The sequence below is a fragment of the Artibeus jamaicensis genome, unplaced genomic scaffold (assembly GCF_021234435.1).
Source record: "Artibeus jamaicensis isolate MK-2021 breed Jamaican fruit bat unplaced genomic scaffold, CSHL_Jam_final scaffold_369, whole genome shotgun sequence".
In the NCBI taxonomy this organism is placed as follows: domain Eukaryota; kingdom Metazoa; phylum Chordata; class Mammalia; order Chiroptera; family Phyllostomidae; genus Artibeus; species Artibeus jamaicensis.
In genome coordinates, this window is record NW_026522042.1 from 7,928,140 (window position 1) to 7,952,914 (window position 24,775).

A 24,775-nucleotide genomic window follows, 5' to 3' on the forward strand; every position below is an offset into this window, starting at 1 on the left:
GCCTGTTACTGCTCATTTCATAGTCTGGGAAACCTTGTCAGCCGAGTGGTCCTCTGCAGGTTGAGGAAGACAGTGAGGTGGGGCAGAAGGGACGAGGGCTGTAGAGTCAATCAGGTAGCCTCTGTGTGCACTGCTTGAAGCTCAGAATCCTCGTCTTCAGAAAAGTTCCTAGACTACCTGTCAGAGTTGTTGTGAGGACAAGTCGATCAACTGTCCATTCATTCAATCATCCATTTATTCACCTAGTATTCCCTGTGCACCTGCCATGTGCCAGACTTTGTCCTAAGCTCTAAGAACAGAAAAGGACAAAATGCCTGCCCTCACCGGGCTTACGTCCTAGTAGATGGAGCCCGCCAAATAGACATCATGTCAGGTAGTGATTGCTGAGAAAAATGAAATCGAGTCAGGAAGGGGTGATCCCTCCGAGATCATCACTCTGAAAGAGACAAGCATGCAGACCTGTGGAAAAGAACACTCCAGGCAGAGGGGAAGCAGCAGGTGCAAACGCCTGGTGTTGGGGAAAAAGGTAGATAATGAGATCCAAGAGATAGCCCAGGGCCAATTCGGGAACCTGCCAAGCCTTGTGAAGGACCCTGGCTTTTGCCAAAATGAAAATCTAAAGCCAGTGGAGGCTTCTGAGCAGAAGATTCAGGACCACTACCTGTAGTTGTGCCACTTGAGAAGAAGACACAAGGGAACCCCCATGGGAGGTGGCATCTGTTCCATAATAGACATTGGAGATTCATATGTATTCTGGCAATTATCCACAAATGGCAATGAAGAATCCAACCAAATCAGTCAGAATGGAGGACAGGACACCTTTATCTAATTTGCAAAACCCTTTTATGGGCTAGCGATAGTTCTGTGAGGAGGAACTAACTCAAATTTTTATTTCTGAAGTGTTGTCCAACTGCTGTGTTCACACTAGAAAGTAGACCGGCAAGAGTGACGTTAGTGAGCCAACTTAGGAGAAAACTACAAGGATATAGGTGTGAGATTAGGTGACTCAGACTAACAAGGCAGCAGTGATGACAATGAGAAAAAATCAAAATATGGGAGAGAAGCAAGGTGGGCATTAGGGGGGAACATAGGACACGTGCCTAAGGAAGCGTCTGACACAGGCTCAAAGACATAAATTCCCTTTCTTCCTGGATCAACACCCATCACAATGTGTTTTTTAAAAAAAGAATGAAGGAAAAAAGATAGCCACTGAGCCTGGCGTTTGGTGTCATGTAGAACAGATGCGCTAGCCTAGCCCTTTGATCTGAGAACAGGGATCAGTCACACACTGGCCAGGACATGCCACTGCTCGTGAACAAGAACTCAATTCCTCCTCAGGGTGGTTCTGCCAAACATCATCAGCCCATTTAATACAAGGGGAGTCAACTGTGAACAGGAATGTTTTTATACCAAAAGACCCATAATTATGACCACCTTCCTTGGTTAAAACCCCATGTAATGCTCCTGGAATTCTTTCAAACTGCTGGCTTTTCATACACACACACACACACACACACACACACACACACACACACCCATACTCACACACTGCTATCAACCAACATTTTATATAGTTCTTGTACATAAAGACCAAAGTGCAAAGTTTCACATTTCTTGACATTTGACTGACTACTTATAATATTGAGACAGAGAAGATCAAAATACTGGGCTCATAATGGTTCATCTTAGCCAGTCTTTGGCAGATGTGAGACTCACTTCTATGCTGTATGAAGTGTTTGTGAAGCACTTTGGAACATATAAATGACTGTGTACACATTGTACATCACTTTCCCCCTATGGAGCGCACTACAGCCTCCGTTTGAAGAGAGTATTACATCCGCAGGCCTGGGACTAGATACATGTAAAATGATAAAAAGGCAACTCCAGGGAAATTTTGCTTAGAGGTAAAAGGTCATGACTGTGTCCATTTTGAGTATTTTTCCCAGTTTCTAAGGCCCCAGTCCTATGCTCACTGTCTGCGAGCCCACTGGTCTCCAGGATCCTAGAGCAACGAGGAACAGCACGTTGTACGTGTCCAGATATGGAGGGTGGGGGTTGGCAACACGAGTTTTTCTGGTACCTTCTCAGATGGTTAGTAAACTCATCCCGAGTGAAGAAATTGTCGTGTTCCTGGAGGAGATCCTGGATGGCCTGGAGACCCTCGGCCCCTCGTGCACAACTGCCTGTGGCATGTGGATGGTCACCGCCCTGAAGGAACAAGGCGCTGCTTTGGAAGATCAGGTAAACTGACAGCCGGCCAGGCGACCGAGCCAAATTCCAGCACTTCTGAAATGCCACTCGGCTGTCACTTCTCACCTTGTCCTCTGATGGGCAGCAAACAGAGAACTTAGATCCTCAGCAGGTCCCCGCAGGGCCCCAAGGTGTGTGTCAACAACCAGGCCCATGCTGACAGAGTGCCTGGCACTCTCAGTTGCCACTCTAATCTGTAATCCTAAACACCTCCCAACTGTCCTTTGTTGGCCAGAGGAAGCAGCTCTGAACCAGGGGCATTTGGATTATGGAAAACTGGGCTATGAGATCTTTGAGCTTGAGAATGGCCATGTGGATGCCTTTGGGATGGCCATGGAGGGCCAGAGCGGTCACTAAGGCCACTGGCACTCTTCTGGCTGGTCTTCCACACACCCTAGAACCTGTTCTTGGGGGAAGGAGGGCTGTCCTTGAGGAACTGATTGAGGGGAAAGTCCTCGTCCTTTTTCCCAGCTGGAGAGGGAAGCTGAGAAAACAGGATTTCAATTAAGGGAAGCTTGGCTAAGAGCTCCAGATGGATATGTTCTAGTCTGTCTCTTGAGGTCGGAAGCAGAATACAAACAATTCAAAGATTAGTAAGAAGAAAAAGACTCTTCAAGTCAATGCGGGCATCCCAGGGACATATGCTTCCCACCGCCCAGCGTCAGCATCTCAAGTCAAAGAATTCACTAACGCATGACTTTTACAAAAGATCTCTGTGTTAATTACTTCCTACTCAATTTGGGGTTTTTTGTTTTTTTTTTTTTTCAGAAACATTTATTGACTACATACAATTGGCAGTCACTGAGCTAGGCATGGGAGAATCAAAGGTTAATAAATGTAGAATGTTCATGAATTTGTGTGTTTAGCATAAAAGAGAGTTACTCATGCAATAAGTAAAAGGATACAAAAGGGACTTACATCTTCTCCAAGAATCATTGAAATGAGACTCTGTAGTAATCATGTTATGTATGCTTAACCTAAAATTCTATCCAAAATAAGTGAGGAAAACAACTACTAGAAGCAAAGTTGCTTTACCATAGAGACACACCCTTCTCCAAGTCAACAATCCAAATATATAATATCATCCCATGCTACTTGCAGATTAACATCCAAATTCATAACAGCAGCCGTTGGTGCCCTTGAGGATCTGGCTTCATCTTTGCTAGCAAGTGATCTTCCTTTGATCGCGTCCATTCTCTCTGTGCTCCCAACTAGACCATTCCCGACTCCAGAAGTTCTTTCTGCATTTGCTTGTACCCATGATCTCATGCTGTTTTTTATATAGATTTTTAAATTGTATTTTTAGAGAGGACAATGGGTAATAAGATTATATAGGTTTCAAGTATATGATTCCATGACAGATCATCTGTATAGTGCATTTTGTGTCCACCACCCAAAGTCAAACCAGTTTCCGTCACCATATGTTTTAGCCCTTTTCCCCATTAGGACCCCTCCCTTCCCCTTCCCTCTGGTCACCGCCAACCTGTTCCCTGTGTGTATGAGTTTTTGTTTATTTTTCTTATTTGTTCCTTTAAGTTTTATGTCTAACATATGAGTAAAATTATATGGCTCTTAAATTTTCCTGTCTGACATTTTGTTTAGCACAATATGCTCAAGATACAGACTTTATCTTTTAGAGGCATTTTGAGCTCACCGCTAAACCGAGCAGAAAACACAGAGTTCCCCTACAGCTCCTGCCCCCACACGGGCACCACTGATAAACCTACACTGACACATGATATAAGCACCCAGAGTCCACAGTTTACCTTAGGGTTCACTCTTGGTGTTGACAAATACATAATGACACATGTCCACAGAACAGTGTCACTGAAAAATCCTCTGTGCTCCGCCTGCTTGCATGCTTTTTGATTTTACATCTTCACCTGAATCCTTTCTGATGCGGCTGCCTCTCACCACCACCCCCACCTTGCCGTTTGAAATTGCTGTGTGTCCTTGGAGACCCAGAGCAGGTGTCTCTCCAAAGCAACCTCAGTTGCTTCGGGATTCCCCATCAGCCCTGTGTGTTGCTTGCATACCACTTGTCACACACTGTCTTGTGCACAAGCCTTTGAGTATATGCCTAACGGCCTTTACCAGACCACCCACTTCTTGGGGGAGAGGCTGCATCTTACCTGTCTTGGGTAAATTTCACACAGCACTCAACTCGGCACCTCACCTGGCATAAAGCAGCCTTTCACAAAATAGTTACTGAAGTATTTAAGAATAATTACCCAATTCATCAGTAATTCTCCCAAATGAGAGAAAGACCATGTGTAGAATTGATGATCATTTTAACAGTTTTTATAATTCATCAGCCACCAATGTGCTGACCATAGAAGCCCTGAGCCTTTCACATAAAAGGAAAACGACAACTGAGTGTTTGCTTTGGCTTTTCCCTTTTAGCTGTTGGATATCTTGAGCATAATTTACTACCACATGCCAGTCCTCAGGCAGAAGGAGGAGAGTTTTCAGTTCATGCTGGAAGCCATCTCCCAGATGGCCAGCTTCCACACGGAGGCCGTCGTCACCAGCCTCCTGCAGAAGCCCCTGCCCTTCGACAGGTAGAGTCTTACTAAACTGGCCCCTTCTCCTGGGAAAGGCCACTCTGCAAGGGGTTGTCACGTGAGAGGAAGGGGCTGAAAATCAAGGCTGGATAATAATTTAAGAATTAGAGTTTGAATCACAAGTAATGTTTTCCATATATATATGCTCCTTGAATGATAATGAGATTTTTCTTAAACACACCATAGGAATAATTATTAAAAAGTGAATATATCTCCTCTTTTTGGTTGCCCAGAATAGACCTATTTATAGGTTTCTGTCTTGATGGACATTAACAGGAATCTGAGGCCGGAATGCTGGGTTGTTAAATAAAACATCCTCATTATCCCCCCCCCATGCTGACATGTCCTTCTGCCCTTGAAATTTTGGTTAGTCGTTCTGTGGTTTTCGAGTGAGTCAGAGGGAGTAGCTCCTGTTCCAAGGAGCTGTGCCTCATCAGCCCCCTGCCTCGCTGCCCTAGGGACACGAAGACACTGTGGAAGGCTCTGGCGGAGAACCCGGCCTCCAGCAGTAAGCTGCTGCGAGCCCTGACAGACAAGCTGGAGCACAGCTTAGAAGACGACCTGGCCGGCATGGACGCGATCGCAGTGAGTCGGACAGCCCACCACGTGTCTGGGATCGGGCCCCACTCCGCGACTGTCCCCACCTGGAACTTGGTGATGTTCCATTCATCACACTTGTCCTCTCGTGCCCTGATTTTAAACCAACTCCAGTTTGTAACAGACAAAGATGGCAGTTGTTTTGTCTGTGGCTGCCATTGTTAGAAGCAAATTTCTCATCAGCCCGAAGAAAACCTGTGTCTCTATGTTTCCAAATTTATCTTCGAGATATCTGAAGCACCCTTTTGTGTTGAGAGAGCCCCCACTGCTAGAAAGCATTTCGTTTTACCTGGCTGGTGGCCCCCGGAGTTGGGAGTCGCCGAACATGGCAGTCCTGAGAGAGGAACGCAGTCCGAGTTGACAGGTTTCCCCACGATCCCACGCCTTCCCTTTTTATGTTTTTGCTGTGAACGTGGTCAACTCAGGAGGCAGTCATCTGGGGAGAGAGCAAAGTTGCTGATTGGCCCAGTGAGAGGACGACCTTGGAGGAAAGGAGCCTGCCTGACCACAAGGCCCTTTCTCCCCTCAGGTGGCCTGTGCCATCCACGAAGTCACGTCAGTAGGCACCCCTGTGACAGGCCTGTACCCGGAGCTGTTTACTCTGCTCCTAAAGCTGGTCAGCTGCACGCTGGGCCAGGAGATGCCCACTTCCAACCCGAACTTCCGGCGGCGGGTGATACAGCAAGGGGAACGGCAGCAGCTTGCAGACCCCTGCAGGTGAGTGGCCGGGTGGGGGAGCACTCCAGAGCCATCCTCGTCCCAGACCCAGAACTGGGAGGCAGGAGGCAAGGCCTGCGCCTTCTGGCACGGCCTCAACTACCTGTGAGAGAGCAACGCTGCACCACTCCACCACTCGGCCACCCCTCAGCCTCAGAGCGATTCTTCCCAAGCCGCACCCCGTGCAGTTGCCCAGAATGGTCACAGGACAAATAAGCGGCTGCGTCTTCTTCCCCAGAGGGCCCACTCTGTTTCCTCTGGTTTCTCTCATTGAGACCTTTCGAGGAAAGCTGGCATTCTACGGTGTGCAAGGCTGCCAGGGTAAGAAGAAAAATAAAAACCACATTTCAGCACATCTAAGACTTTGTCCATGGAAGAAAGCAACTTTATTTTGTGTACTATTGAGAAAGGAAAATAAAAGAACAATTAAGCCATGGATCAATGCTTTCTTACAGTTTAAAATTATGTTCTATTTTTATCCAAAAAGCTAGTTTAGGATTATTAGACACACATTTTTCTCCAATATCACATTGCCATGTTTCCCCGCTCTTTTCCGTAACTTTTTATTCCAAGGTCAAATCAACATTAAAAAGACGGTTTAAAATAGCAGTTAGGCACAACCCGTGTGGTGTCTGTCAACAGTACATGTAACTTCACTAAAATGGCATCAGTATAAAAAGCCTTCCCCCAATCCATGCACATGTGTGTGTGTGTGTGTGTGCGTGCAAGAGCATCCACGTCACAGCTACTGGCTGGAAACCAACAACAACACACTGTCCACTGCCCGACGCACTCTGATCTCCGAGGCGCTGTTTCAGAATCAGTGAAATGTGACGCCGAATTCACTTTCCATCCTTAGGGCTTTATTTTCTTATGAGAGGTTGACGAGATTTAGTGGCATTACCTACCAGCTCAAATCGCCTCGATGTTCCCTTTGACGAAAGTGTGAGGCCAGGTCACCTGTTTGTTTCCTTGCACAACATCCATTCGGGCAGGAGTGAGGGAGCGAGCGTTGCTGGGAGCAGAAGAGTGGACGGGGGAAGTCACCGCCGCTTGCTCTCTGGGGCTGACTTCCTCCTGTGATGCTGACTGGCTCCCGCAGGCTCTCAACTGCTACTCTGAAGTGCGTGCAGGACCAGGCCGTGCGAGGAGGCTTTGCCATCGAGTCTGACGAAGGGGACAACGTGTGGACGCTGCTCCAGAGCCCCAGTGCCCACCACCTCGGAGTGTGCGCACTGGCCAGGTAACGCGCGGGTGTCCCAAACTGTATACAAAGGAGAAAACTAGAAATGGAGTAGAAAATGCAGTGCAGGCGACTTCCCTGAGAGCAATTGACTCACCAAGGGCTTGCATATGGTCAAGGAGAAGAAGCAGAGAAGAAGGAGCATCGGGGTTTGGGAAGAGGTGGTGGGATCAGCCCAGAACTCACCACCTCCTCCAAAAAATAACCCCAGCAAAATATTGAACAGTTCTAGGCAAACAACACTTAAATTGGGCATGCAGTAGGCAGTTTTAAATGTCCTTGAAGCCTTGCAGCTCTTTCCTTGAACAGCCCTTTTTAGAGGATTTCTTTTTCTTTTTTTTTAATATTAAATTTTATTTAGTTACTTTTCAAGTACATTTTTTTTAATCTATTTCTCCCATCTCACCCCCCCCCCCCCGCCCGGTCTCCCCCCCTCCCTCCCATCCCCCCCCCCCAGTCCTCATCTCTGTGTCTTTCATACTTGTTCCTCAAAATCCCTCCCCCTTTTTCCCCTTAAGTTCCCTTCCCTCTCCCCTCTGGTCGCTGCCCACTTGTTCTCTATTTCAGTGTCTTTGTTTTTATTCTGTTTGCTTGTTTGTTTTATTCTTTAGCTTCCTGTCAAAGGTGAGATCATATGGTATTTGTCCTTCAATGCCTGGCCTATTTCACTCAGCATAATGCTTTCCAGTTCCATCCATGTTGTTGCAAAAGGTAGTAGCCCCTTCTTTCTCTCTGCTGCATAGAATTCCATTGTGTATATGTACCACAATTTTTTGATCCATTCGTTTACTGATGGGCACCTAGGTTGCTTCCAACTCTTGGCTATTGTAAATTGTGCTGCTATGAACACTGTGGTGCATAGGTTCTTTGAAATTGATGTTTTAGGATTCTTGGGGTATAATCCTAGCAGTGGAATTGCTGGGTCAAAAGGCAGGTCCATTTTTATTTTTCTGAGAAAATTCCATACTGTTTTCCATAATGGTTGTACCAGTCTGCAATCCCACCAACAGTGAACTAAGGTCCCCTTTTCCCCACAACCTCTCCAACATTTGTTGTTTGTTGCTTTGTCTATTATAGCCATCCTGACTGGTGTAAAGTGGTATCTCATTGTGGTTTTAATTTGCATCTCTCTGATAGCTAACGATATTGAGCATCTCTTCATGTGTCTCTGGATATTCTGTATGTTAGAGGATTTATTTTTCTGAGAGAGACATAGGCCAAAAGCCCCTCCGTTGCTGAGAAAGGAAGGCACCCCTGCTACATTACAACTGGAGGCATCATTTTCTAGGAGCATGGCCGTGTGGCAACACAGAGTCATCCTGGCCATCATGGAGAAGCTGCACTGGTCGCTCACCTCCTCTTCGGAGAACTACCGCATCACTGGCATGGCGTTCTTCTCTGAGGCAAGGCCAGGAGCATCTCGGCAGGCTCCAGGGGATGTCCCCTGGGGTGTTTCTCTCAGGGGCCTTGCAGGGGAGACAGGGTACCAGCCAGGCCCTGGGTTACCTGAGCAGGGAGTGAGAGGAAAAAAAACAAAACCCACCCCAACCTCTTCCTTCCCTCCGGTCTGCAGAAGTCAGCCTCCCAGGACACAGAAGGGCAGAGAATAGATACAAGAAGGACAAAACAACAAGTAACCAACAGGCATTCATGACTGGTCCCCCACCCTCTGGGATAAAGGCCGTCCGAGTTGATCCAGAGAAGGATAACCCCTGTTTTCCCTGCCCTGTTTTTTCCACTTAGCTTAATTAGAAGCATCTCCTTAACTAGGGATTCTCTTCTCATCACTGGTAACCTTGACCTGTGGGCTGCTGCCATCCAAAGCTTAGTTTCTGCAAGACTTGCTGGCCCACCTGTGGGCTCTTCCTCCTCCGGTCCACAGGCAGTGGCTGCCCCCTCTTCAGCTGCAGTTAGGAGGCCTCTGGCACCCCCCCCCAGGGAAGCCGCTCCCTCACCTAAAGGGGAGGGCTGTGTCCCTTTCAGCTCATGAAGGAGGCGACCCTCTGGAAGCACTGGAATCTCCGGAACGTGCTCATCTTGATGGATCAGAGTGCCTGGGACTCCAATGCCACTCTCAGGCAGATGGCCATCCGAGGGCTCGGCAACACAGCTTCTGGAGCCCCCCACAAGGTAACAGGAGGGTTTGGGGGGGATAGTTCATTTAGGTAGAGTTTGAAATACTTATTGACTAACTCACAACTTACGGTCACAAAGAAATCAAGCACAAATCCAAATAAATTGCTGAAACTGTAGCTCTTGATTTCTGTTAAGGCTTGTGACCCTAACGGAATTTCAGTCCCCTTCTCTGGGGTCTTCTACCCTTATTCCAGATATGCATACAACAGCTTTTGAGATTAAAAGAGCTTACTTCAAAACAGGTGAAGAAGCATAAGCAGATAATATTGGAATCTATCATCAGAGGTCTGTACCACCTGGCCCGCACCGAAGTCGTCTGTGAAAGCTTGAAGGCTCTAAAACAGATCCTGGAACTGCTCACAGAGCGAGACGTGAGCTTCTACTTCAAAGAAATAGTGCTGCAAACAAGAACTTTCTTTGAAGACGTAAGTGAGCCTGCTCAAGAACCTTCCCTCCCCAGAAGAAGTAAGCGAACACAAGAGGTTCAGGTAGTGCTTGTTGCAGACAGTGTCGGTGTCTCATCCATATTCCTTGTTCTGGCCTTAAGGTCACCTGCCCAGGGGTCACCTGAACAATTCCTGAGCAGGCTGTTGGCTTCCTGTGTCTCTCTGTTTAAGGGTATTCTTTGGCCCAGGAATCATAATGGGTCTGAACATGTTGGGCTCGATGTTGGGGAAGGACCCTCAAATGATAAGAAACAGGAGCTTGTGGCCAAACTTCCCAGCTTTCTCACCCCTTGGGATGGAGCTCCACCTTCCTACAAGGGAAAGTGTTCCCTTTTGTAGCTTTTGTCTCTTCCCTATCCCATTATGCTGCCTGGGTTCACCTCTCAAATGAATTACTTGCACCTAAATCCTCATTGTCAAAGTTAGCTTTGCAGGGGGACACAAATTAGGACTGTAAGTTACACTCAATACAGAAGTAGGGGCCCGGGAATGGTGCTGTCACCTCTAACCTTATCTTTTCCACATCCAAGATTTAAAGACTCCAAACACTTATATGGCTCATTTTGTCCAGGAATCAGTATGAACCGTAGCTCGTGGGCCAGACTTAGCCCAGAGCATCTTCCTGTAAATTGAGTTTCTTTGGAACACAGCCATGCTCACTGGTTGCACAATGTCGATGGCGGCTTTCCCATTTCATCTGCAGAGTTGATTAGCTGTTACAGAAACCAGATGCCCCGCAAAGTCCAAGTGATTTCCTGTACAGCCTTTTAGGGAAAAGTTTGTCGACCCCCTGATCTACTCCATAGCCCTAATCTCAGAAAACATCAGGCAGGGATCCTGGGCCAGGGACGGCTATTTTCCTTCAGAACTTCTGGGAAACTTGGTTTCATTCTTTGTTTTTTGGTGTGTGCACTGTCATGGTGCACAAATCTGCATCACATCTAACTTCAATTTCTGTGTTTGTGAGCCAGACCTGTTTTCTATATTGTCAGAGGAGATGGAAGACTGCCAGTGGGCTCCTTCTGAAACATTAAGGCTTAATTAAATTACTTATTTACCTCCCTTCTCCAGCCTGGAAAGTCTTCATTCCTTTCTTTCACTATTCATCACAAGCCTAATTTTTCAGCTCCTGAAGTATTTTACAAGCCCGCAACTGCATTGTATCTCTAAATGCAGCCTGAGAGGTATGGAATGGAACCTAAAGAAAAAATTACCTTTCAAGTCCATAGTTTTCGATTCATTCACTCCATTTCTTTCCTTTAAGTCTTGTCCTTTCTTCCTGACTCTGGCAAAATTTCTTAGCCATGCAGATCTCTGGATTCTGGCCTGCACTATATACCCACAGTCAGCCATTCTCAGTTGTATGTATTCAGTACCCCTTGTTTACTCATGTGCTAGCTTAAATCGGACCTTTGAAAGGCGCTTACTGCTCCTTCCCAGCTACTTTTTTTTCATGGCACAGACAGCTGGTGACGATCCCCAACAAGGGGCTCAGGTCACCCCTCAGAGCCCCACCTGTTTGTTGGGTTTCCCTCAGTTTGTTGTTCACTCAGTGAGTGATGATAGTTTGGGGTTTTTTTTGGATCTCAGCCTCCAATAATCACAAGGACATTTGTGGCAAGATAATGTTTTTCCCTCTTATTGCAGAACATAAAATCTCAAGTCTTCTAGGTTGTTAGGGTCGACCTTTCTCATTCCTAATAGGTATCAGTTCCTACTGTGTTTGCATAAAAGTTTGATAAAACTTGAGTCTTGGTGATGACATGCAATTTATTGTCCAGTAATGTTCTCTTTCTGCAAATATATGTGACTCTACTTTGTGATAATTTGCCCCTGTATTTCCTATAGATTAAACATATAATTTTGTAATCTCCAAGTTCCCCCTCCTTTTTTTGCAATATTTAAGTATTTTCCTGGACTTCTCATAGCACAGCAACACTTTGGTGAAATGGTGGAACCAGAAGTATGGCCGCTGCCCCATGCCCAGGCCCACCTGGCCACTCTCTCCCACGCTGCCACCCTGAGCAATCACCTCCCTCTCTGTGAGTCCATCTTCTCAACTTGAACAAGGACCTCAGATGCCAGCATCCCTCTCAGCACCCGAGACACCTCAGCACTTCTCTTTCCCACTCTTTCATGCTCCCGATCTGTTGATTCTTCCTTACCCTATCTTTAGGTCATCAGTTTTTTTTTAAATTCCAATTTTTTAGAAAGTAAATGCCTTATGGGTACTTTGTTATTGGTCTGCTTTCTTTTCAAAAATGACACTTTAAAAAAATCTATATCCTGACCACACTTCTAGTACATTTAAATAGCATTTCTACCATATAAACTCATATCTCATGTTTTTGTTTAACTTTTCTGGCCCTTTCTCAACAGGCCATCTTTTTTTTTTTTTTTCTGGGAAATCTTTATTAGGTTCCTTTTTTCCTGCATTTTGTTTGCATGCCCTCTCAGACCTGTAATTCACCATCAAAATCCACTTCTCCACTTTCCCTCCCTTGCATTCAGGCAATGTTCTTGTGCGCCATTGTTTATTGCTCATCTAAACAATAGTCTGCTCCCTGGAACTCGGTCCTTCATCCCCGTGCCCTCCACATAGGTATTTTACACTAATTTTCTAGACCTGGTCAGGGGGAAACTCTCCAGAAAATTCATCGGAGTTTCTCAGAACGCCAAACCTCATCGGCAAAATATCTGAGACAATAGAAGGGCGTCTTTCTCCGCCATGTTACCCTTTAGTTTTTAGGGTCATTGCCTGCCATCCAGGATGACAAGGAAAGAAGTTCCATAACTCCACATATGCAAGAATAAGGCTAAACACATTTTTGTTTATCCCCTCTCTTTGAGACCCAAAGTCCAAATTTCTGAACGGCCTGTAATTCTGTTAGAAAATATTTGGAATCTTGGAGAAGGTCCTAGGTTTTGGGAAATTTGGATCAGAGGCCCCACAACTCATGCCCATGATGCAGTCAGGCTGATTTGTGTACATAAAAAAGAAACAGGAGCCCTGTCCTGGCTTTCTGCTCCCTGCTTCTCATTCCTGTGGTCACATGTCCCCATTCACTTCTCAGAGGCAGCAACCCTGTCTCCCATTATACGGTATCACTTAGACCCCAGGCCCGCAGCCATTAACACTCTTATAGTGAGTGTGTGTCAGAGGGTGGCTAGAAAAGGAACATTTGGGACTGTGATGGGCTGCACCAGCCAGGGTGGGGGTGGAGCTGAGTGTGCTGGCTGGAAATGGCTTGAAAGGGGGACTCACCCAGGACCTGCATCTGTCGCCACAGGAACAGGATGATGTGAGACTGACTGCCATCGTCTTATTTGAGAATCTGGCATCCCTAACAGGAAGAAGGTGGAAGATGTTTTTTGCGGAAGAAATAAAAAAGAGCATGATATCGTTCCTTCTTCACCTCTGGGATCCCAACCCCAAAGTTGGAGCTGTAAGTGGACCTTACAGACAACTGCCCCTTCTCCTCCCTTATGGCCAGATGTGCCTAGATACCATGTCTGACTTGGAAAGCCACCACTCCACTCCTACCTTCTCTCTCTTCATCTCTTCCAGAGTTCACTCTTCCTCCCTTGACACTGGGAAGGTGCCAATATGGACTAGGAAGCCCTTCCTGTCATTGACATTCTCCTTTCCCAACACTAGTCAGCATTTCACCCTCTGGAAGGGGATCCAGTGTTATGGACGGTGACGCAGAAAACTCTGTCTTGCAGGCTTGCCGTGATACCCTGACGGTCTCCATCCCTTTTCTGGGCCTCCAGGAACTCTACGGGGTATTAGATAATCTCCTTGATGGTCAGGATCCACCAAGGGCCCGAGATTTCTATAGGCAATTCTGTGCAAAACTGGTGAGTGTGCTGTCAACTCTGCCTGGAAAACAATGCAGGCGAGAGTCCCAGCCAATCCCAGAAAGGCAACCAGCAGGGCAAGGGAGCTCCAGCCAGACGCAGAAGTGTCTTGGAAGGATGGCAGAGATCCTTGGTATCCCGCCATAATTCCCAAGTCCTAGCTGTACTCTGTTCTCCCCAATTCCTGAAACACCTCTGTTGTTTTGTCCCATAAGCCCGGTACCTTTCCGATTCAATTTAAGTTGGAACAGCTGAGAGAATAATTAATGTCTGTGTGAGTTTCACTGGCCTTTAGAGCTTCCTCCTTAGGGCCTCTGGGCTGCTGATTTTGGTAAAGGGTCTCATTCCAGTTTCCCTCTTTGCAATTCCTTTCTCTTCTAGGCCAAGAAAAACCAGGAAATTCTGTGGATCCTGCACACACACTCCTTCCCCTTCTTCAGCAGCAGCTGGGAGACGATCAGGAGCTCAGCCATCAAACTCACAGGTGAGAGCGGGCCACCCCTCCACTCAGGTGAGTCTGCTCTCTGCCGTGAAGCTGTTGTCCGACTGCAGCTGCTCCAACATGAACACTGGAGCAATAGGTATGACAAGAAAGAAAGAGAAAGAAGGAAGGAAGGAAGGAAGGAAGGAAGGAAGGAAGGAAGGAAGGAAGGAAGGAAGGAAGGAAGGAAGGAAGGAAGGAAGGAAGGAAGGAAGGAAGGGAAAAAAAGAAAGAAAGGAAGGAAGAAAAGGAGGGAAGGAAGGAAGGAAGAAAAGAAAGAAGGAAGGGGAGGAAGGAAGGAAATTTTGTCTTACAACATCTCCTCTGAAAGGAGCAAACCTGTTCTCTTTTGTGCATGAAAGTCTGCAGTATCTTCTGTCTTTCCAACACTCACTCTCCATACTGGGCCCTTTGTGCTTCTGGTCCCAAGTCATTGCTCCTTCTTTTCCCCAGGTCTTTGCTCCAAGCCTGCTGCCCCTTGCCTAAATGTTTTCCTTGTGTCATCTCTTATCATAGAACAATACACTCAAGCTCAGGCCAAGCTGAGAGCCTTGGCAGCAACACAATACAGGGGAAAAGTGCCTTGGGACAGGTGCCGGCAGACCTCGGCTCTGCTGTGTGAGTCTGGACGACTCACTTCTCTCGTCAGCGTCGCTTCTTTGTCTGACCTATAAGATAAGAGAGGAAAGGGACTGAGTCTCTAAGGACCCTCCTGTCATGAATATCTAAGCCTTAGCATGATGCCTGTTCCAACTGATCAAGCCTGCTGTGCACAGGCCCACTAGTTGGCCACTTTAAAGAGTGAGGATTCTGTATTGGATCGTGTATGGGATTCCCGATTATGTTGTAAACTTTATGAAGACAAGGGCCATATCTTACGCACGCTTGAGACCCTGACAATGGACGGCACGCTCCCTAGGAGGACCTAGCATGAGCTTTCTCAAAGACGCAAGTGAGTGACCATTTCAGATGTGGCACTCGGGACCCCAGACACATGAGCCTCACATCACCCCTGGGTGCAAGGGGAGTTGTAATTTGCTCATTCAGTAGCCAGACCACTTAACCTCGGACCAGGCCCATGGCCTCTTCCTCTATAATGAAGTTAGTCCCCTTTTCTCCTATTGATTTCAGATGCCATTGTTCTTAACTTGACCAACCAATATGTGGAGTCATTAGACAGAGAGCAACTGAACACACGTGAGTACCAGCCCCAGTTCCTGCCCAGCGTACTGCTGTATTCTGAGAGAAGGGGGAGCCCACACTGCTCCAAGCTTCACGTTTGCCCAGAAACTCCTTGGATGCTCCCTAGACATTTCTCAGGGTATAAATTGATCCCCAGCTCCACGCCTGCACAGGCATCATGCCCAAGAGACTACAGTTTTCCAGTTGTCCTTTCATCTCAGGGTCAGGATCTTCTCTTAGCTTATCTCAGCTTGCGGTTCCCAAATCCTACTTTTCACAGCAACACGTCAACCTGAAGCCCGCCTTGCTCCTTAGCGGGGAGCCTCCCAGCATGGCTCAGCTCAGGCCTGGGCATTTCCCATTCACCGGACTTGTCATTCTCTCCATTTAAGGGCTCCAAGAACTGCGGCAGGACCCCTGTATCAGTGTCCAGAGGGCAGCCGAAGCTGCCTTGCAGACCCTCCTGAGAAGGTGTAAAGAGGTCAGCATCCTTCCCTGAGCCATCAGGAAATAAACTACTAGGCTTTTCTGTGACTGACTCCTGTCTTCTCCTCATGACTCACAGGCTTGCAGCATCCAAAGGAGGGACGTGGTGCCTAGGGTGAGGCCTTGAACAGGTGTCGGACTCCTCACCCACCTGGGCCTCCCCGGGGGCCTCCACAAGGTGAAAGTCAAACCTAAAATATACTGAGTGGCAGCAGCCACATGGCTTTGCCACGGGCTAGCCCTCCAGGTCGAGACACTCAAATGCCTGCAGGTACCCCAACCAACAGAGCTGGAAACAATTCCGCTGCCGTGGGGAAGAGGGCCACTCTATTTTCTGTGGGGGCAACTTTGCCAGCAAGTCCCCCCATCCACCACGGATGAAAGTAACTCTACCAAGACACGATCTGCTTGGGGAGGAGAGGTGGCCAATCTGTCAGAGGAGAAAGGCCAAGAGCCCCTTCCTCCAGGGGCTTTTATTGGGTTGTAATACCCAGGAATACAGGGTGGCAAAAATCAAACAGTAGATAACATTTCAAAGAGATCTGAGGGCTTAATCTGAGTCAGTGTCTGTCAGGAAGGAGGGTTGCAGAAACTTTGGGAGACATACTAATCTCCTGCTCGGACCTTTATCATATGAATGAAAGCACTCTTAGCAAAGCAGGCTTCATAGGACTTTTAGGAACTCTTTCTTATGCCCGATCACCTCAGATCCCACTCTAGCCTTCAAGAGGCTTCACTGATTTTTCACACACAGCCCTTTTGTGTCATAGACTAGCCAACTTCATACTGCTCACACACCTTTCTTTCTAATAAGCAATTTTATGATAAGCTTAAAGCTGCCGGGTTCTTTCTTGTGTTATAATTTATGCATCAGGACTATGCCAGCTACTTTTCCACAATAGAAACTTTCTGACATTCTATTAAATCGCATGGTCTCCTCTCGATTTTTATCCCAGAGCATTCTTCCCTCTGAATTGTGTGTGTGCATGTGTTAGACTTCTGTGTAGCATCTGAATCAGAACTCTGGGCCCTTTTCCACAGTGCATACCCGAGAGGCCATACATAGAGTTGTGAATGGAAAGAGGCATCTCTAACACAGTGCCGCCTTCGTGATGATTTATTAGCAGCTTTATTAAATTGATGTATCCCTTCTACAGATTCCCGTTACTTACCTTCTAATCTCTCCATCCTTAGACTCTGAGGGAGCATCTTCTGTTCTTACAAAACCTTCTAGGGACCAAAGGGGTCTTTTAGGTCAGAGATTCATGTATTCAATCATCTAGCAAATATTTATTGAGTGCTACAATTTATAAGGTACTGTTATAGCCACTGAGGTACAACTATGGAAAAAATATTTTAAAATTCTACCCTCATGGAGCTTATTCTATGAAATCAGTGTATAAATTCTAGAGGCTGGAGCCAGGCTCCAAGACAACCTCCGGTGGTCCTTGCCTGCTGGGATTCATGTAGTGCTCTCCCACAATGCCTACAAAAATGGAAATGACCTGCGCAATCAATATTTCAGAAATGACCAAGTGTGACTTCTGAGGCCAGGTCGTACATGGTGTTGCACTCTCTATAGTGGCTCATTTTGGGGAAAGCCAGCTGTCCTGTCAAGAGGGCCCCCAAGCAGCCAGAAGGAGCTGCCGAGTGAAGCACAGATGCCTCCTGCAAACAACCAGGATGAACTTCCCAGGCATTGCAATGCTCCATCGCGGAAATAAATCCATGAAAAATCTTTAGATGAGGGAAGCCTGGCACATTGGTGGGATTATGAGTTAAAATACAGAACGCTCAATTAAATCTGAATTTCAGGTAAACAATGGTTTTTTTTTTTAGTAAAAGTATGTCCTGATTATTGTCTGGGGCATATGTATAGCAAAGAATTCCTTATTTTTTTATCTAAAATTCAAGTGTAACTGAGCATCTCGTATTTTATTTGCTACATCTGATCACCCTACTATACTCTAATAATGAGAGTCCTGAGCTGGAGTCACTGAGCTAAATTCATCCTGAATTCCTGAACCACGAAACTGTATGAAATAATAAATCTTTCTTGTTCTAAGCCACTGAGTTTGAGGTAATTTGCTCTGCACCTGTGGGCAACTGTTACACAGAGGGTTCATGATCCCACCAAAGCAGTATGCAAATTTCTGAGTGTAATTGCATAGGTGCATTTTCTGGGTAATAGCTTTCATTAAATACTTAATGGAGTCAGAAGTTATTCCCAAGGCTAACATATGAAATGGAGCAAGGAAAGAAGGCAAGAGACATGGGTTTAGCTGACCCCTTTTGGCAGGTTATTTTAAGTCAAATGATTTTTCAGGATATCTCTGTACAACAGAGCTTTCTGCTCCGATGGGGAAGTTCTACATCTGTGCTGACCTGCATGGGAAGCCACTAGCCAAACGTGGCAACTCAGAACTTCTTGAAATGTGGTTGGTCTATCCAAGGAATTACATTTTTATTTTTAAATTTAATTAAATTTAAGTGGTCATATGTAACTAATAGCTACAATATTGCACAAGGCATTTCCAGAACATGGAGCAAAGGGTCAGATAGAATTTGGGCTGAGCCACCCAAGAACTATAAGACATTCTCCACAGATGTATGAATTAAATGACACCAGACCTTGACTGATCCTCCTTTATAAATCCCCATTGTTACTCTCACCCTTCCTAGCACCTAGCCAAGAATCCTCCTCATCATCTATTGATGGAAATTAGGTAGAATGGCCACATGTAATACACATCACCGCTGAACTCTTGTCTGTCTAAACCCTAATCTCAGATCCAAGGCAAGGTCGCACATGGTGTTGCCCTCTCTCAAGTCACTCACTTTGGGGGGAGCCAGCTTCCCTGTCAAGAAAATTAGAAAATGTTACCCTGGCAAGAATTTCCAAGACTTTTTAAAAATCACATCCTGGCCCCTCCTCTCATAGCTGTGATACTTTGGAAAATCACATGACCTATCTGTGCTTCAATTTTAACATCTGTAAAATTAGGGTAATAATTATCTATGTCAAAATGCTATTGTGAGGATTAAATGTATTTCTGTACACATAAGGCCTTTAGAAATGCAGCACAGCATCATCATTCAGTAAATGTTAACTATGCAATATAAGTATGAGTGAATTAACAAACGTATTATCATTAGGGTCACAGGTATCAACATGAACTCAGTGATTGGTATATAAAGCCAGCTGATCATCCGCACCCCCCCCTGCCCCATGTGTTCATGTTCCTAGCCTTCTGGGGAGGCTGGAGATAAGGCATCCCCTCTGTTCAGAAGATCCCCACTCGGCCACGTCTGAGTTTCTGCAGTGCCCCGGCAGAGCCTTCTCACTTGCTCTCATATCAGACAGAATAAGCCACAGGCAGGCTGTGTGTGACAGGAGAAATGGAACTCTACCTGCTCTCCCTGACAGTAATGTGCATTAATCCCAGTGACTGCCATTCATTCTAAAGAGTTTCCTGCAGCCCCACCCAATGCCTGTCTTCCCAGTCCATCCTTCCTCGGCCTCTGCAGTTCACCGATGGATCAAACACAGGCATATAACCCAAGTGAGAGAAGCCTCTCCAGGGTCTCGAGGAAATAGAACCACAGAAGCAGCACGCGTTCAAATACTACTGAGTAAGTTACAGGTTCTGTCCAGTCTCCCTCCTGTTGCCTCCCTATTGGTAGACCATGTAATCATTTTTTTTGACTCATGTTTACTTGAGGGTAGTGAGTCTGCGATGATCACAGACTGCCTAATGGGCTAGCACTTCCGTGCAGGGCTCTGAACTGCGGCGTTTTGCAACTCAGGACTCTCTCTGCCCTTTAACCCAAGAGTGAGAGCCAATGTTCTGCTGAAAAACCAAGGACATTCAGCCTGGCTGACCCTGATGAGAAGGCAGTTTCCCCAGAATAGAGGAGAACAAAGATCAGAGATGGGAAGGAAGAAACAAGATTCCAGACAATTAAGCCAGGGGGATTGCATAATTGGAATTGTCCCTGTGCGACCATTATTTTCAAGGATAAAGTACAAGACTAGCCCCTTCTTCTGAAGCCCTCATGAGACTCTGAGATTATAGTAAAGGTTTTCTAATAGCGTTTTCTTATTACCTGATTTTATCCCCAATCCCACCATTATCCTTCACCTGACCTAAGCACAGAATCGAAGAGCGCACCATCAGTTCAGACCTGGTAGCAACCTCGAGCTAATCGGGCATTTCTACCCAGGCCCTGGAGTGAGAGCAGCTTTCTGACAAGCAATTTTATACAGCTGCAACTGGGAATGACCGTTTCTTGCTATTTTTTTTTACTCATTTACTGCAGATATCCTTAGACAGGGAGGAAGTCAAGTGCAACATGAGGAAAGAGAGTGGGTTTTATTACAAAAGTGTGTGTGTGTGTGTGTGTGTGTGTGTGTGTGTGTGTGTGTGTAGAAAATCCCCAAGTCATGTCCTGAGAAATGTCATTGGCTTCTTCCCTCTACTTGGTCAAACTATTCATCCAACAAAACATCCTCCCTTATCTGTATTCCTTTTGGATGAACTATCCTGGATTTTATTTATTGAATTATGTGGTTATCCTGAAAGTAAGATACATTTGGAAACACAGTTTTATAAATATCCATGACTCATAGCTTCTTCTTCTATCTTAGAACCACCAAAAAACACAAGATAAGAAATATTTTCTTCTACATTCCTCCAACCATTCTCAGAGGTAAATTTCAAGGATTAAATTGACCAAAGCTCTGACACCTTCTTAAATGCACAATGGTCAAAAAGAGGCTCTAGCTTGGAGTTGGAGAGTCTGGAGAATTGCTGATTAGCCCACAGAACAGGTTAACCAGGACCGTTTTATTTCCAGGGAGAGCAGAGGGGAGTTGGAATTTATCTTTACCCTGGTTTCAGTGGAGTCATCAGAAAATTATGAATTATCCCACATCCAACCCTCCAAGGCTCTGCTCAGGGTTGGGATCATGAGACTGTGCCAGGCCAGTGGTCCGGACTTGTGGTATGGCCCTTTTTTTAGTCCACAGCATTCGATGAAAGATGGAAAGAAGCCCCATGTGACGGTGGCAGAAAGGCTTTAATAGATAACAATGGCTACATAGCAAGGCACAAATATCGAATGACAAATCAAGTTACACCGTATCCAGAAAACAATGAGAAGCCAAAAACCTTCTTGGTCAAGGTAGTGAAATGATAAAATTAGTGCTTTCATGTGGTACTAACAGAGTAGATAAACTGATAAATCAAGGAGTGGGCAATGGGGTTTTAGACTAAGGGAATATTGTAAGAAAAAAGAATGACAGGACCAGTTACTAGTAAGGAGATTGAAACAGTAATCAAAAACCTCCCAATGACTAACTTGAATTTAAATAGCTATGCTTTGTCTTTTGTGCCTTGGAAGCATGTCTAAGTTAGCACTTCAGAATAGCAGCCCTGTACATGTAGCAAGAGACCACCCCCCACAGCTCCTTAACTCCACCCTACCTGGGAAGACACAGCTCAAACGTGACATCCTAGGCCTGTTGAACTGGCAGGAAGCCAGCGTTGTTGTGACACAGGACGAGCACTCCCCCGGGAACCACAGGAGCTGTCTCCAGACTCAGTCTCCTGCTAACTAGCCAAGGACTATGAAGACTAACCCCCATGACTACGGAAAATGGACATTATATTGAGTATACACAGGCAGCATGCTGAGCAAGAAGGGGCACAGAACCATCCAAGCCCTGACTGTTGTAGATCCTGGCCTGCAGGATCTACACGCAGACTACAGAAGTCCTGTGGAGAAAAAGGAATGGCGTGGCGACTCTCTGAGACAGTGAGGGCAAGAGGGCCCCAGCCCCTGCCTGAACAGGCTTTTATTGCTTCTCTGGGTACATTGCATGGAGGACAGTCCTCATTTACTAAGCAGAGGTTCCTGCAGGTGATTACCTTTTACAGATAACAAAGGAAAGAATGTTGCTAATTACTTCAAAGAGAAGGATGTTACAGATCAGAGGGGAAAATGGTTGAACTGGTTATAGTCCATACTTGGGAGGATTAGCACAGACTTTAGGAAGTTACAGTAAGCACTTTCTGCCTCAATTCAGGGTAAGAGGGTTTTAGCCAAAGCAAGTCTCATAGCAGTCTAGGTACAATGCAGGCCTGATTCCCCATGGGAAAACCTCTCTGTGGCTGTGGTCCTGCATGCCACTCGATCCCCACTGGTTTTCAACATAGAGGCTGAGCTACATTTCCACGTCACGAGAAACACTTCCCTAAACACGACTCTTACCAGTTGAGAGGAGATCTGGAACCAGATCCTTAAAGGTGCCTTCCTCTCACATTTAATGCATCTGTGCACCATGTCCATAGCAAACAGCCAATCATTACACTTCTAGGAGACTCGAGATCCTTTGAAAGTCTTCTCATCACACCAAAGTATTGAATCCTTTACGGCTGCAATCATCCAACGAATGGGCTTGTCCACAGTTTTCCATCGTACCCAGTTTCAGGAGTTCCCCTTGGTGCTCAGTATCTGGGAGTTCAGTTAGGGCCCTTCATCAAATGCTGTCACAATGCACGTTTGGGTTGCACGTAAAGTGGCTCTCACTTCACACCAATCTGCAGCCCTTCATAGGAAGCACTTTCTTTTGAGGATGTCTGGTAAAACTCTCCTTTGATGGGGAAACTCCTTCTCACTATTACGGAAAATTCCTTTGACACCTCTCTGTGTTCCCAGCCCATGTGGCCAGCTGATTGCTATACAATGGTCCTTCATTCAGGGTTACATATGCTTCATTCTTCAGGTCAGTGGTTGTCTGTCTCAAACCTCACTGATCTATCCTGTGCCTAAGGACCCTCCCCTGTAATTCAGAACCAGTCTCCTCACTGAGGGATGTGTGGAAATAGAAGTGAGGACGGGATAGTTCTTTATGTTTGTTCTTTCACAGGCAACTGACCACAGCCTGTGAATCAAAGGGGACATTTGTTTTTCTTCTCCTGCCCAGCTTCTCACCTTCAGCCCATGCCTTGTGAAGCAACGACCCTCTTTCTATCTGGTACTGTTAACCCTTGGCTGAAAAAGGAAATTTTCCTACATGGTTGATGTTCTGAAGGTAAATCTGAAGTTTTTGCCTGACAGGAACAAATAAAAAGACAAATTGTAGGTGCTGCGGTTATCACAGTGAGGGCTCCTATCTTGCCATCAGCTGTCCTGTCCCCAAATGTGTGAACTGCCTGAAAGACCAAGGTAATTGAAACTCATGCACATACCTCTGGTCTCTCACATATTAACAGAAATTGCCTCCTACTGTGGTTGCTTTCTGGCTCAGTGCTCAGAATGAGAAACAGATCATTGCTTTCCTAACACGAGTAGAGAATACACTTCAACTAGTTCATCAAGGAGGAAAAATCACAGCGGACTGGTACATAATAGGCCCGTGGGAGCTCAGTTCTGCTAATCCCACACAACAATGACCCAATCTCTCTCTCTCTTCTCATTTTTCTTCTCTTGCCTCACCTCTCCTCCTCTCTCGCTTCTACTTCACAGAGAGAGAGAGAGAGAGACAGAGAGAGAGAGAGAGAGTAGTAGAACACGTACTTCATCTTATACCCAAAGTATCTTAGTTTATTTTCAAGTTTATGATGACCACCTCCACTAGCTGTTACATTTGTCTTACATATAATCCAAATGCTTACGGTGGGTTACTGGGTGTATGAGTTTGTGATTGTAAGAAATTTTGGTAGGCATAGAAAGTATAGAACCAATAACAAATTGTGGGGTTCAAATTTCTTTATTAATATACATTTTTATCTTAACCAAAAGCAAAAGTGATTGACGATTTTATGTGTAGATGCCCAATGAGCTGCTGCAGGGGATGCTGGGTAAGCCAGCTGCCCAGTGGAGAGGGAGGCCTCACCCCAATGAGCCACTTAGTCCAGCTGGTCCCTGGGTAGAGTTCCAGGGGCCACCTGTCAGATATTCCTGCCTGCTACACTGCAACCTCTCACACCCCACCTGAACACAAAGAACCTCCTCTGTTTCAAGGGCATTACAGGTGCCTTGGACTGGGGAGGGTGGAGAGCAAGGTTTTGCACTGACCTGTCGGGATGGGGCTCACTAGGTCTCAGGGGAATGACAGCAGCACTTCTGTTAGCCTGTCATCAGGAAATATGTGCCATGTCACAGGAAGACATTGGCCAACGCAGTTAGAAGAACTTCTGAAGCAGTTTCTGTGCCCAGGTGACTTACAGGGTCCACTTGGATTGTGAGTGATGATCTGTGGGGTGTGGCTTGGCTTCCCTGTCTGTTGGAAGCTAGTGATGGTTAATGTACCAGCCAATCCTCTCTTCTCCCTCTGTCCCTCCCCTCACCAAGGTCCAGATGACTTCAGTCTGAGCACTTTCTGCCTTCTCCCCCAAGGCACTGCCCCGTCCTCACCAGGTGGCCCCCACCTGGCCTGAGGCAAAGGGAAGTGCAGCAGGGAAAGTCTCCTACTCCCTCAGTTCTCTCTGCAATCCATTTTCATGGTGGAAATAGTCTTCAGTTTTCTCAAAGCCCTCTCTTTAGCCATTTAAGACCTTATTTTGGAAGTCTCAAACACCTTTAAAGATTTAACATTGAAAGTCACTTTCTCTTCGCAGATCCACTGCAACAAACCCAATTCTCTTATACACAGTTGTGAGTATCTCTGTTTAACCAGAGGAAAGGTCAAGTAGAAGAATGTCCAAAAGAGAACAACAACAAAAAAGCATGAAATGACGCATTTCAAGGCAGCCTCTCCCTACAACCTCACCGCTCCCCTCCTCCTCCAACAGCTGGTCGTTAACCC

The 24,775-nt window shown here is 46.2% G+C and overlaps 1 protein-coding gene across 1 annotated transcript in view; it reads left to right on the forward strand.

The window, feature by feature from the left end:
• Positions 1–16,036, forward strand: part of MROH2B (maestro heat like repeat family member 2B) — a 54,229-nt gene extending 38,193 nt beyond the window's left edge. The window contains exons 33-45 of the mRNA XM_037138506.2: positions 2,089–2,241; positions 4,654–4,811; positions 5,273–5,399; positions 5,941–6,128; positions 7,231–7,371; positions 8,660–8,774; positions 9,355–9,501; positions 9,750–9,932; positions 13,244–13,399; positions 13,680–13,814; positions 14,196–14,298; positions 15,427–15,492; positions 15,870–16,036. Coding sequence (XP_036994401.2) covers positions 2,089–2,241; positions 4,654–4,811; positions 5,273–5,399; positions 5,941–6,128; positions 7,231–7,371; positions 8,660–8,774; positions 9,355–9,501; positions 9,750–9,932; positions 13,244–13,399; positions 13,680–13,814; positions 14,196–14,298; positions 15,427–15,492; positions 15,870–15,976 — 1,779 coding nt within the window. The 3' untranslated portion in view covers positions 15,977–16,036. The remainder of the gene's footprint in view (positions 1–2,088; positions 2,242–4,653; positions 4,812–5,272; positions 5,400–5,940; positions 6,129–7,230; positions 7,372–8,659; positions 8,775–9,354; positions 9,502–9,749; positions 9,933–13,243; positions 13,400–13,679; positions 13,815–14,195; positions 14,299–15,426; positions 15,493–15,869) is intronic.
• The last annotated feature ends 8,739 nt before the right edge of the window (positions 16,037–24,775 follow it).